The 12680-nt window shown below is 44.3% G+C and overlaps 2 protein-coding genes across 2 annotated transcripts; both read right to left on the bottom strand.

Annotated features, from left to right (window-relative positions):
* Nucleotides 1-3445: 3445 nt before the first annotated feature.
* On the bottom strand, nucleotides 3446-5907 carry LOC105058581 (probable pectinesterase/pectinesterase inhibitor 13). Its single transcript, XM_010941545.3, is given in 5 exon segments — nucleotides 3446-4346; nucleotides 4584-4744; nucleotides 4868-5276; nucleotides 5279-5566; nucleotides 5569-5907. Coding segments are annotated over 5 exon segments (1707 nt in total). The 5' UTR covers nucleotides 5720-5907; the 3' UTR covers nucleotides 3446-3648.
* A 1657-nt stretch (nucleotides 5908-7564) lies between these two features.
* Nucleotides 7565-11885, bottom strand: LOC105058580 (pectinesterase). The gene is made up of 2 exons (XM_010941544.4): nucleotides 10684-11885; nucleotides 7565-8470 (listed from the first exon to the last, which is right to left on the bottom strand). Exons 1-2 carry the CDS (start codon nucleotides 11759-11761, stop codon nucleotides 7773-7775), a joined length of 1776 nt encoding a protein of 591 aa, XP_010939846.1. The 5' UTR covers nucleotides 11762-11885; the 3' UTR covers nucleotides 7565-7772.
* Nucleotides 11886-12680: the final 795 nt, after the last annotated feature.

Below are 12680 nucleotides of genomic sequence, written 5' to 3'. Positions count from 1 at the left end.
CGTCTTGCTGATGGCTCCTTTATCCTTATTTCTGGAAAAGAATCTATCAAATGTACTTTCGAATTATCCTTATCATCTGTTCTACATGTTCCTAGATTTTCTATCAATCTCCTATCCATTAGTGCTATTATGAATGATCTTGATTGTGCCGTAACTTTTTTCAAAACATATTGTGTCTTTCAGGAGCTAAGGACAGGGAGAAAACTTGAGACTGGCACAATGCATAATGGGCTCTACTATTTGGAGGGAGGAGTGTCCGAAGGCTACTCAGAAACCAGTTTGACAGTTTCATCTTCACAAGAGGAAGACCTGTTGCTCCAGCATCGCAGGCTTGGTTATCTTCCTTTTACTCTCTTAGCTTGTATGTTTCTAACTATTTTTGAATCATATAATAAAGAGAAGCTTGTATGTGATGCCTGTGAACTAGCTAAACACACTAGAAGTGCTTATCTAGGCTCAGGCCAGCGTAGTAAAGTAATTTTTGAGATAGTTCATTCTGATGTATGGAGACCCTGTGGGACCACCACTATTTCTGGTTATCGGTAGTTCGTTACTTTTATTGATTGTTTTAGTCGTTGCACTTGGATTTATCTATTGAAAAATAAGAATGAAGTGTTTCAATCATTTAGAGATTTCATAAAATGATTGGTACTCAATATGGAGCAACTCTTATGATTTTTCGCTCTGATAATGGGACAGAGTATCTTAATAAAAATTTGAGGAGTATATACATAATAATGATATTATACATCAAACGACTTGTGTTGACACACCGGCTCAAAATAGAGTTGCTGAAAGAAAGAAGAGACACCTACTTGAAGTGACAAGATGTTTGATGTTTTCTATAAATGTTCCTAAGTTCTTATGGAGAGAAGCAGTGGTAACTGTAACGTATCTAATTAACCGAATGCCACTTCAAACTTTGGACTATAAGACACCTCTTGAATGCCTGCAAGAAACTAATTCTTTCATAATTCTCTCCAAGGTATTTGACTGTGTTTGTTTTGTTCGGGATCATCGACTTTCGGTTGGCAAGCTTGACGCTCGTACCCTCAAGTGCATTTTTTGTTGGTTATTCCTCTACTCAAAAAGAGTACAAATATTGGTGTCCGACTGAGTGAAAGTTGTTTATCAGTATGGATGTAACATTTCGAAAGTCTGAGCCATTCTATATATCTTCTGTGTCCTCTTCCTCTCCCATCACCTCTGAAACTGGTCGAGAGGGGGAGTTCTCTGGAGGGAGTCTTATTACTGTGGATGTTGGTACAAATGGTGGATCTGATACTCAAGGAGAGTTTATTTCTATTAATGCTAGTTCTGACATTCAAGGAGAAGCATCTAAAATTACATATGAGATTCTCTCATAGTCTGTTACTTCAGTTTCATTTGATTCATCTCCTCTCTCAGAGTCTATTACGCATTCTCTAGTCTCCAGGTCTTCCTCTCTTATCCCGACGGTTTCATCTTTTACGACGAATGATAATTCTCCTGTATCTCCCATTCATTTTACATTAGATAATGATGATCTAAATATTTCTATTGCTTTACGTAAGCCTACTCGTCATGCTGGTATTCCTGCTCGACTTAAGGACGGAGTGGGGTACAAACATGACATCACTAATTTTGTATCCTATGAGTCTCTCTCTCCATCTTATCAGAGTTTTATAGCTTCTTTGTCCTCTGTCTCCATACCCAAGAACTGGAAGGTTGCTAAGAAAAACCCCAAGTGGAAAGCCACCATACTTGAGGAAATACGATCACTAGAAAAAAATAATACATGAAACTTGTATCTTTGCCAGCTGGTAAATAAATTATGGGATGCAAATGGATTTTTACAGTTAAGCAGACATCTGAGGGTACTGTTGAACGATACAAAGCTCGTTTGGTAGCAAAAGGATATACACAGACTTATGGCATCGACTATGATGAAACTTTTACACCTGTTGTAAAAATGAACTCTGTTAGAACACTTATATCATGTGCTGCTAACTTTGGATGGGATTTGTTCAGCTTGATGTAAAGAATGCTTTTTTCATGGAGAACTTCAGGAGGAGGTATATATGGATATTCCTCCAGGATTTGCTACCGCTCAGATAGTGGGTAAAGTATGCCAGTTACGATGCTCTCTTTATGGTCTGAAGTAGTCACCTCATGTTTGGTTCGATCGCTTCCGACGAGCAATCATTTAGATGGGGTATAAATAGAGCAATGTAGATCACACACACTTCTTTCGGCACAACAAGAGTAAGATTACTGTTTTAATTGTCTATGTTGATGATATTGTGGTCACAGAAGATGATTTTGAGGAGATAGCTCATTTGAAGACTCAGCTGGCGCAGGCATTTGAGGTGAAGGATCTTGGACATCTTCGATATTTTTTTGGGATAGAAGTTGCTCGTTCTTTAAAAAAAAATTTTTCTCCCAAAGAAAATATATTCTAGATCTTCTTACAGAAATCAGTATGTTGGGATGTCGATCTATTGCCACTCTTATTGAACAAAATCATCGACTAGTAGCCGATACCGGTGTCCTTGTTGATCGAAAATATTATCAATGATTGGTAGGACGTTTGATTTATCTATCTCATACACGGTCTGATATTGCGGTCGTCGTTAGTGTGGTAAGTCAGTTTATGCATGATTCACGTTCAGTTCATATGGATGCTGTGATACGGATACTTCGTTACCTCAAAAGCTGTCCTGATCGTAGTTTGCTTTATTCTTGTCATGGCAACCTACGGGTGGGGTGTTATACAGATGCTGATTGGGCTGGATCATTGATGACCGTCGCTCTACCTTAGATTACTGTACTTTTGTTGGAGGTAATCTAGTCACTTGACAAGTAAGAAATAGAATATAGTTGCTCGATCTACTACTGAAGCAGAGTATCGAGCTATGGCACATGGTGTGTGTGAAATTTTATGGTTGCGGATCTTGTTATTGGATCTAGGTCTTTATCAGTCATCGCCCCTTATGCTATATTGTGACAACAAGTAGCAATCATTATTACTAATAATTCAGTACAGCATGATCGGACGAAGCACATTGAGATCGATCGATATTTTATCAAGAAAAAGCTTGATGTCAGAATCATTTGTATGCCTTATGTGCGATCTGCTAGTCAACTAGCAGATATTTTGACCAAAGGCCTTAGTATGCATTCTTTTTCATTTATTCGTGACAAGATGGATCTTTATGATATCTATAACCCATCTTGAGGGGGAGTATTGAAATGAGCTGTAGATCTTGATGAAATGAACTGTAAATCCCTCTGATTAGGAATGCAATCTTCTAATTAGAAAGAAATATGTTTGTATAATTTTTAAATTGAGCCCCTGAAAATTAATAAAAAGGATCTTTTTGGTCCTAGAGAATGTTTCTTCTTCTGAAATCCTCGTCTTCACCTTTTCTTCAATTTTTTTTTATTTTTCAATAAAAAAGTCACGAAAACTTGCGCATATAACTTTTTTTTTTTTTTTTTTAAGAAAAAAGAAGGTGAATCTCAAGATTAAACAACAGACAGCCAGAACCATCTCAACTAAGACCACCCAACAATTTGGCTACGCAGAAGTCGAGTTGTTTCTCCTTCACTTGCTCATGCTACATGACGTACTGACTCCAACGAGACAACCCCCCAGTGGTAGATCGATCAGCGATAGTATAGATCCATAAGAGCAGTAGCTCCTCTGTCGGGAATCCATCTCTCGCCCTCGAGGAAGTTGGCAACCGTAAAATTCTTTGCCGTCCCCCGGTCGATGACATGGAATCCCGACCACTTGACTCGGTCCTTGACGTTGGAGCCCTCGCCCCTGTTGTTGTACTCCGCGTAGTAGAGGGTCTTGAGGGCGAAGTCCCGATCCCAGGGCAAGTAACCAGCCGGGTGGATGAAGCTACTGATCTGGTTCTCCATGAAGATGGTCCTGGAGTACTCCTTCCAGGGGCGGCCGAGGTAGCTCTCCACCTTGTCCTCGACCTTGTGGAGGCTCCTGTCGGCCTTGATCTTGCAGTGCTGGATGACGAAACCGGTGCTCTCGTGGATGTAAGCGCGGCCGTGGGCGGTGACGATGTTCTTCTGGTTGTCGAGGGGGCGGCGGAGGAGGAAGAGGCAGTTCTGGAAGACGGCGGAGGCGTCGCCGAAGACGAAGTCGATGGTGCCGGTGATGACGCAGCCGCGGTAGAACTGGCGGTGGGACTGGGCGTAGAGGGTGTCTTGGTACCCCTCCATTCGGCAGTTGATGAAGATGGACCGGTCGGATTGCACCCGGAGGGCCACCGCCTGGTGCTTTCTCGGGCCGGCCGTGTTGCGGAACCCCATGTCGACGGCCATGAACCCCTCTCCGGAAGCAACTGCCCGATTGTAACGTGTTACTAGCTAGGCTTTGAGAGAAAAAAAAGTCACATGATTTTTTATTTTTTATTTTTTTTTGAGAAGAAAGATCGCATGGTATTATGTCACGTCATTTTTAATTTTGTTTTGCTACTGCTGGCAAAGTAGTTCCTGTTTGAGAATATTTTTGATTGATGTCTATAGTCATCCTCAAGTTGATTGACCATTTGCTGAAAAAACAAAATTGATCGACCGACCAAATGTGGCGGTGTGCGAAGTCTTGGTGCCGTCGACGAAGTTCTTGTTTCCTGTTACGATGGTCTTCTTAGGCCCATCACCGTACATCGTGATGTTCACATACTTGCTTGTCAAATTCACTGCCTCGTCGTAGATCCCCTCCTTGACGTAGATCACATACCTATTTTTATGAAACAGATTAACATCCACATTAATTAGCCTGATCATCATATCCATATGAAATGATATACAAGATTAATTACCGATCGACCCCTGGAATGGAGCTAGCAGAGAGAACACTCACCTTCCATCGTATTTGGGTGGTATTTTATGGATCGCTTCATTGATGGTGCGGAAATCCCCACTTCCATCCTGTGCCACCGTTACATTGGGCAGGAGCTTGACGTTGAGGTGCTCCCTGAGCAACCTGCGATCCCCTTGAGAAACCCACGAGGGGTATCCTCGCTTCATGACCGGACTCTCGTCCACCGACAGGAGGCGGCGACCGGATTCCGGGACGGTGAACATCATCAGTAGGTCGGACACCTGCCCCATCATGGCGAGCGCATTGCTCGTCAGCTCCTTGGAGGTCTTCATTGCACTTCTCATCTTGTCCTTGAGCTCGCCATCCGGGAACCCATCGACGCATGTCTCCTGGTAGAAGAAGACGGCGCTCAGCCAGCTCTTCAGGCTGAGGGTCTGCTCCGGGAGGCTTCGAGGCTGGTGTCGATGATTTTGCTCAGCGTCTTCTTGAGATCCTCTTCGGAATCCTGGTACATCTCCCGGCAGTCGTCGATGGCATCCTGGACCCGGCTGTCGTTGGTTTTGAAGAGTCTGGATTGGGAGAAGGACTTGCTAATCTCGTCGATCACCGCCACGACAGCAGCCCGGAGAACATCCTTGGGGCTGGAAATGCCGGTGGTGTTCACGATCCCGGTGAGGCTCGTCTCGCAGGTCTCCTTGTAGTCGGTGGTGGCGCACATCAGCTTCACCGACCTGGTGGGGTTCGCATTGTCCCGGTGTCCGCACCGACATTGTCGTCAGCCTGGTACATGGTGGTGGCCACCGTACCGACCACCAAGAGGAGGAGAAGGATGGAGGAGGAGCCGGCAACAGCCATCTCCTTCCGCCGCTTCTGTTCAAAGTCGTAAGCCATGTTTTACCAGGGAGCAGGAAGAGGATATGGACTATTGGGCCGGGCTGAAGGGGTTGGCTGCTCCTCTCCTTCTTCCCTCTTCCTTGAGGAGAGGATCCACCAAGTGGTTTGAGGCAGAGAAAGAGAGAGAGAGAGCAAGAAGGATGATGAAGAAGGAGAGGACGTGCAGGCTTCTCTCCCACAAGGAGGGGTGGGGAGGGCTTGGAGGTGCTATACATTTTCATGGTCTTTGGAAGGTGTTTCCAGTTTTGAAAGTTAGTTAGGGGCGGGAGCTAATTGGATGGTGGACCTTGTAGCCGTTGCTCCACGTTTACAGCCAAGATGCATCCATTCTGGACCCCTACCCAAGTACAAAATTATCTTTAGCTAATCTTCCAAACGGCATTCATATCCCTGGCAAGGATAGCGTACAACTTTATAGCCTTAATTTATACAGCATGCTAATGTGTTAAATTGTTGACGAGTTAATTGGTATCTTATTAAACTGGAACTAGAAGGTCGGTTTGGGTATGTATTTAGCAGTTGTACATGTTGGGGTTTGACAAAATGGTGTCGACGAACCGATGTAGTGTTTGACCAACTGTGGAGCTCATAAAACCATCCAACTTGCGATGGTTTATCTTGTCATGACCTTTTGTTGTGGTGTTAATGTACCAATATAGGGTTTGACAAAGTGTTGCTAAATATCAAGCACTCTCATTTGAGGAATGTGACGGCCCAATTATCCAAAGGTGTCGCTCATCGTCAAACCCTAGCTTGAAATAAACTAATGTTTACTTACATGCATGGCATCCGACTAAGTCCACCACCTCCAAAATATACTAGAAGGAAATAGAGCATCTCTCAAAGCAGCTCAGGATGTGTTTAGGCAATTATATTGGATGCGAACGAAAGACCGTGATGGTCTTTCATACGAAAAACTGGACTCTACACCTTCAGTTTGCGAGAGAATACAATTATACTAAGAGGGAAAATTATTAGATGAATGGTTGTGGTCTCGTTAATCATCTAATGGATGACAATATATCATGGGCTTTTGATTTGTATTTTCTCTCGATCGCTTGTTTAAGCTTTTATGATCAAATGCCATTTGTATAGATTTTTTGCTTGATTGAGTGGGAGGATATGCCATCCTTTCCATTTGTAAAATAAAGAAGTACAGAGTGGTCACAGAAGAGTGACCTTAATTGCAGAGATTGTTGGGACCACCAGAGGCTGTCCCATGACATTTTTTCAATGCCTGTGGTGTATCAAAAAACGTACTAGAATAGTGTGAGCCATGCAAGGAGGGCCATTTCTATAGATTGATAAACATCATTGAACCTCCAGTTAGTTCACCTTTTCTATTTCTCCGCATCAAACAAAGAGAGCTGAAACTAGGAGACGCGCACATAATGTAGGGTATGTTTACAAAAGGGATAAATTAAGCAACATGTTGGTAATAACTGGTATTTTCATTCCCAGAATATAATATTCATACTTCTATAGGCCAAGTTATGACCATTCACCCCGAAACAAAGATTTTATTGTGATATTCTTGACTACTCTGCAGGATACTGTGGAATTTTTCTTTCTGAATTTCTGATAGTAAAGATGCTCAAAAAGGGCCCTATACATCAAGAGCACGCCACATCGCCTCAAGCGCGTGGGTCAAGTGGCGGGTGGAAGAGCCCAAAAGAATTAGAGCAAGCCGACGTAAGGAAGACATATATATTAATTGCATGAGCCCCTTCTAGGAAAAATTATTGGTCGGTCCTCGTTCATCATGCACCACTAATAATTTATTTGTTGGAAGGACAACAGAACTTTGTTGTAAACGGCCGATCGACATGGAACACAAAAACTGTAATTAATTCTCATAGAGGAAAATAGAAGAAGGGAGAAAAACTGAAGTTGATTAACTACTATAGATGCAGGTCAGATCAAAATTCCAACTCAACCGGATGGAACACAATAAAAAGGATTCATAACACTCTTATTGCCAGGCACGTAATGCAAATATGCATATAGAAGAAAACTCCAGTATAGTGCATTGAGACACCACCACAACGGATCAAGATGACAGACCCAGGGAGTAGGGAAATCCAGTAGAACCCAACCAATTCGAACCCCCAAGAAGGTTCCCCGGAGTAAACTGCTCTGCTTCTCTGACATCGGTCAAAACCCTGTATCCGTTCCACTTGACCCGGCCTGCGGTGCCGGCACCGGCCCCGGTGTTCTTATACTCCCCGTAGTACAATGTGTCGAGCGCGAAGGGTCCATTCCACTCGTGCCACCCGGCGGGATCGATCACGTCACCGATGTCCGACTCCATTATCACCGTCCTTGAGTGTTCCTTCCATGGCCTCCCGAGGTACGACCGAAACGAGCTCTTAACGGGCTCGAGGTCGGGGGCGGCGGCGATGCGGGAGCGGTGGATGGTGATGCCGGTGGGCTCGTTGGGGTCGTCGCGGCCATCGGCGGTGACCATGTTCTTTTGGTTGGGGTTGGGGCGGCGGAGCTGGATGTCGCAGTCCTGAAGGACGGTGGCGGCGTTGCCGAAGATGAAGTCGACGGTGCCCTGGATGAGGCAGCTGCGGAAGAAGTGGCGGAGGGAGTGGAGGTAGAGGGTGTCCTGGTAGCCGATGAGGTCACAGTCGTAGAAGGCCGAGAGGTCGGAGCTCACGCGGAGGGCCACCGCCTGGTGCTTCGACGGGCCGGCCGTGTTCTCGATACGGAGGCCGCGGGCTTGGAACCCTGTCCCTACAACGGCTGCATGGCCCATGCAACGTATGTGAAATTCGGACTAAAAGAACGATAAAAGGATGTACAGGCAGCAGCTACGCAAGTGAACATGTACCCTTATCGTAGGTCAACAGGCAGGGTGGGGCCGGGGGGCATGCATGGGTGTCGGTGACTCGGGTGTTATAGTAAGCTAGTGAAGTAAGCATTTTTTTTTAACATAACTATTTAACTATCTAATTGATAACAATTAAATAGGTAATACATAGAAGCTATTTATTGATAATAACTAGCTATTAATTTAATTGATGCATGGTTTAAACATGGATGATGTAACAGGTGGATGACACTGGCTGCACATTATGTATCACTGTTTTTACTTTTCTTAAAGAAACTTTGCATTTAATTTTTTAGATGACTGCCATTTTATGTTCAGCCCGCAAACAATCAGCATGCTATATTTGGTCTCTATGCAATTAATCATGTTTTTGTACATGATTATATTTATTTTTTTATATAATTGTAAAACAACATGCTTGATGAAGGACTAAATCTAAAGTATCAATCAAAATTAAGAGACGAGATCTCGATGATCCCCCGTCAATATTGACTGCGATCTTCGTGCGTTGCAATATAATCAGTTTTCTACTTTTTCTTATATAATGCACCAGCTCCCAACACAAGAAAGTAGCACCCGCTGCAGCCCGACTTTGTCAAAAGTGGAATGGTTAATTCCTCATGTTACGCACATTAAAGTTAACAATCTCTCCGGAAGTTATGGACTCATGCAACCTAATCTGTTTCCCTTGTTCACTAATGAGTTGACAAAAGCACCGTCTCCCTTTCTAATCCAGCCATTTGTCACACTCTTTCGGTCTCTATTTTTGATTGGGAACTGATTACGAAAAGAAAAAGGCGGCCTCATATAATGCGGGGTAATAAGTGCATGTTGGCCTCAAATGCATTCAACAAACTGTTTATTTTATTAATTCTACACCTTATAATGGGCATCCTCTCACAAAACAAGGGATTATGATTCTTCCTGAACTTTATTGCATGTGATCTTTACTTTCTTTTATTAACCTTCTTTTACAGGAACAATATTCTAGAATCTTGTTGAGAGAACTTTTCTAGTTTCTGCAGTTGTAAAGCAAATTGTGGAATTGAGTCACGAGACAAACGGACCTTAGCATGGTTCAGCCTATGCTCTCTTTTTTATGATCATTCTTTTCATTTTTTTTTTTCCTTTTTTATGGTAAAATTCATTTTTTCCCTTTAACTATTTTCATCTTTTAGATTTTGTTAACTATTCTGTTAATAATAAAATTTTTGATTTAGTGCATCTTGCTTGGGCCATTTTAATTCACGGCGGCCCGAAGCCTGGCACCAAACCCTACCCCGGCCCTTCCAACTTTAGCGAGGCCCTTGAAAAGAGAATCTCTCTGTGCAACGTCACATGGAGGGGTCCACAAAAATTTGTCGCATGAAGAGCTGGCGAGAAACGTGGAGCACGACCGTATCCGGATGTCTTCTCCCGTTCCGAGATTTCGCCGGCATGCTCACGTCCGGTCCCGGACCAACTGGCAATGGTTTGGAATTATTGGCGTCCGACGCCACAAAACGAGGATGGCCAGCAACGCGTTTCTTCAGGACAAAGTTTCTCTTTCCTTATCTTCCGGTGCTCACACAGAGGCTGCCGATCTGGCACTGGCACCACCGTGTCACACCTACTCTAGATCTATCATGTTCTGGTCCCACTACTAGATCAACTCAATTAAAGAACTCCTTATATGATCATGCTGAAAATTCTATAGAATTTATAGCTCGAGTCGGGATAATCAGCAAATTTCTAGAATTACCGAATAGATTAAATCTATATTTATAAATATCTAGAAGTAACTTAAGTTGGAGTGAGCTGAGCCGAATTTCATAAGACAAAGTAAAATGTGAAGGAAAAAAAAAACTTTAGATTATAGGCTAAGCAGATTTTTTTTCTTTATCTGGAATGGAAAAATTTCGGTCCCAAAATCAAGGTAAATGCAAGTTCAAAGATTTTATCAACTACATCCATCGTCCACAGATTTATAAATTATATAAAAATTAAAATGGATTTAATTGCATAGAGGCACTAAATGTAGAATGCTAACGTTATAAAGGACTAGGAACGAAATGTAAGAGAAATCAATCAAACGGAGACGCACAAGGAAAGGTAGATGAAAGCGATGGTTACAGTAGTGACTGACCTAAGGTGGCGGAATGGAAGGTGGTGCTCCCGTCCATGACGTTCCGGCTGCCGGTGATGATGGTGGCCGTCCTCCCGTCTCCGATGAACATCAAATTCGTCTTCTTCTTGGGCACCTCCACATTCTCTTCATACGTCCCCGCCTTTATTCGTATCACCCACCTCGTCGTGCTCTTTGCCGGCGCCGCAGCCACCGCCTCCCCCACTGTCTTGTAATCCCCGCTCCCGTCCGCTGCCACCACCGCATTCACTTGCACCTCCCCCGCGGCCTGCAGCAGCCGCCTCCTATCCTTCTTCTCCATCCAATCCGGGAAACCCTCCTCATCGACGTCGAAACCCGACATCCGCCGTCCCTGGTTGAGTGCCCCGCCGTCCGCCCCCGCCTCCGCCTCCGCAGCAGCAATGTCGGCGTCGATCATGTTCTTGATCATGGCGAGGGCGTTGCGGCACATGCGGGTCACGTGCGTGAGCTCGGAGCGGATCTCGCGGCGGAGGCGGCCCTCGATGTCCTCGTAGGAGAAGCCATCAGAGCACGACTCCTGGTTGGTCATGGCGGCGCTGACCAGAATCTCAAGGTCGAGGGCATGCCGACGGAGGGGCTTGCCGGCGGGATATGCCCGGAGGTCGGCGTCGGTGAGGTTGAGCTCGTCGAGTGATTCGTCGAACATCTCGAGGCAGTCATGGAGGGCAGTACGCTCCCGCGTGGTGAGGTTGGGGTAGGACGCGGAGAGCCGCTCGACGTGGCGGAAGGAGCGCTGGATGGCGGTGATGGTGAGGTTGATGGAGGCGTGGATGACGTCCTTGGGTTTTGAGATGGTCTGGATCAGTGCCGGGGTGGCGGCGACGGCGGAGTAACAGAGGTCGGGATAGCGGGTGGAGCGGCAGGAGGAGCGGAGGATGGCATGGGAGACGGTGGGCTCGTGGGAGGTGACGGCGCGGCGGGCGAAGAGGGTGGAGGCCGTGGCGATGACGGCGGCGAGGAGGAGGAAGGAGGTGAGGAGGAGGAGGAGGAGCTTTCTCCTCTGCTTTGAGTTATCAAACTGGGAGGCAGTGGAATCGGAATTCTGGTGGGCTGTCATTGCGGTTGGAGAGTGGAGATCTCAAGAATGGGAGGAGTGCGTAGGAGAGCATGGGTATTTGAGCTGAGAAGAAACTGTTGTTAATTGGAGGACATAGATCCTTGGTTGTGAATCGGAGGATTCACCTTCTTTCCGACGAATCCACCGTTGGATCATCCACCGGACAGCTCAGCGTTTCGAACTCCGTCACTAAGCCCCGACCGTGGTTGTCTTTTTCTTTTATTTATTTATTTATTTTAAATTCTCCCGTCTGAAAACGGTAGCGTGCGTTGTTATCTCTTTTCCCACTTTTAGGCCGCGTTTCGGTCTTTTTGCCCTTTAAAAAGTTAAGAAACAATAATTCTCTTTCTATTTTTTTTTTTAAAATTATATATATATATATAATAGAAAGTATGCTTGATTTTTTTTTTTTTTTGAATAAAAACCGACGATGTGGCCAATTACAAAAAAGAGGGAGGGAGGATGAGGCCAGTGATATATTGCCAAGAATGAGGTGGTAGAACTCACCATCAAAGGGAGTGATAATGAGAAACAACATAGACATAGGCCCGATGATGCGGCTGGAGAAGAGAAATCAAGTGGAGAGCTGGCAGGGAGTTGATTGGATTGGGTGGGGGTGATGGGGCTAAGCTAGATTAGCTTGAAGAAGAGATTGGAAGGAGAAGGGCAAAAACACACTTTAAAAAAAATGGAAGTAAAAATTTTTCGCTTTCACTTCCTCATGAAAAAATGGAAGTTGTCTATAAAATAAAAATAAAATAAAATAAAATCAAACATATTTTCTACATTGAATTTTATATTTTTATTTTAAAAAAAATAAGAAAAAAAAAATCAAACAGACCTTTAATCTTTTGTTTTCTATAAGAATGGACTAAAAATCTTACAAAAATTGGATCTGACTCATCTAGCATATATCTTC

The sequence above is a fragment of the Elaeis guineensis genome, chromosome 15 (assembly GCF_000442705.2).
Source record: "Elaeis guineensis isolate ETL-2024a chromosome 15, EG11, whole genome shotgun sequence".
Taxonomy (NCBI): domain Eukaryota; kingdom Viridiplantae; phylum Streptophyta; class Magnoliopsida; order Arecales; family Arecaceae; genus Elaeis; species Elaeis guineensis.
Note: the sequence above shows the minus strand (reverse complement) of the source record. Positions and strands in the feature narration are given on the sequence as shown.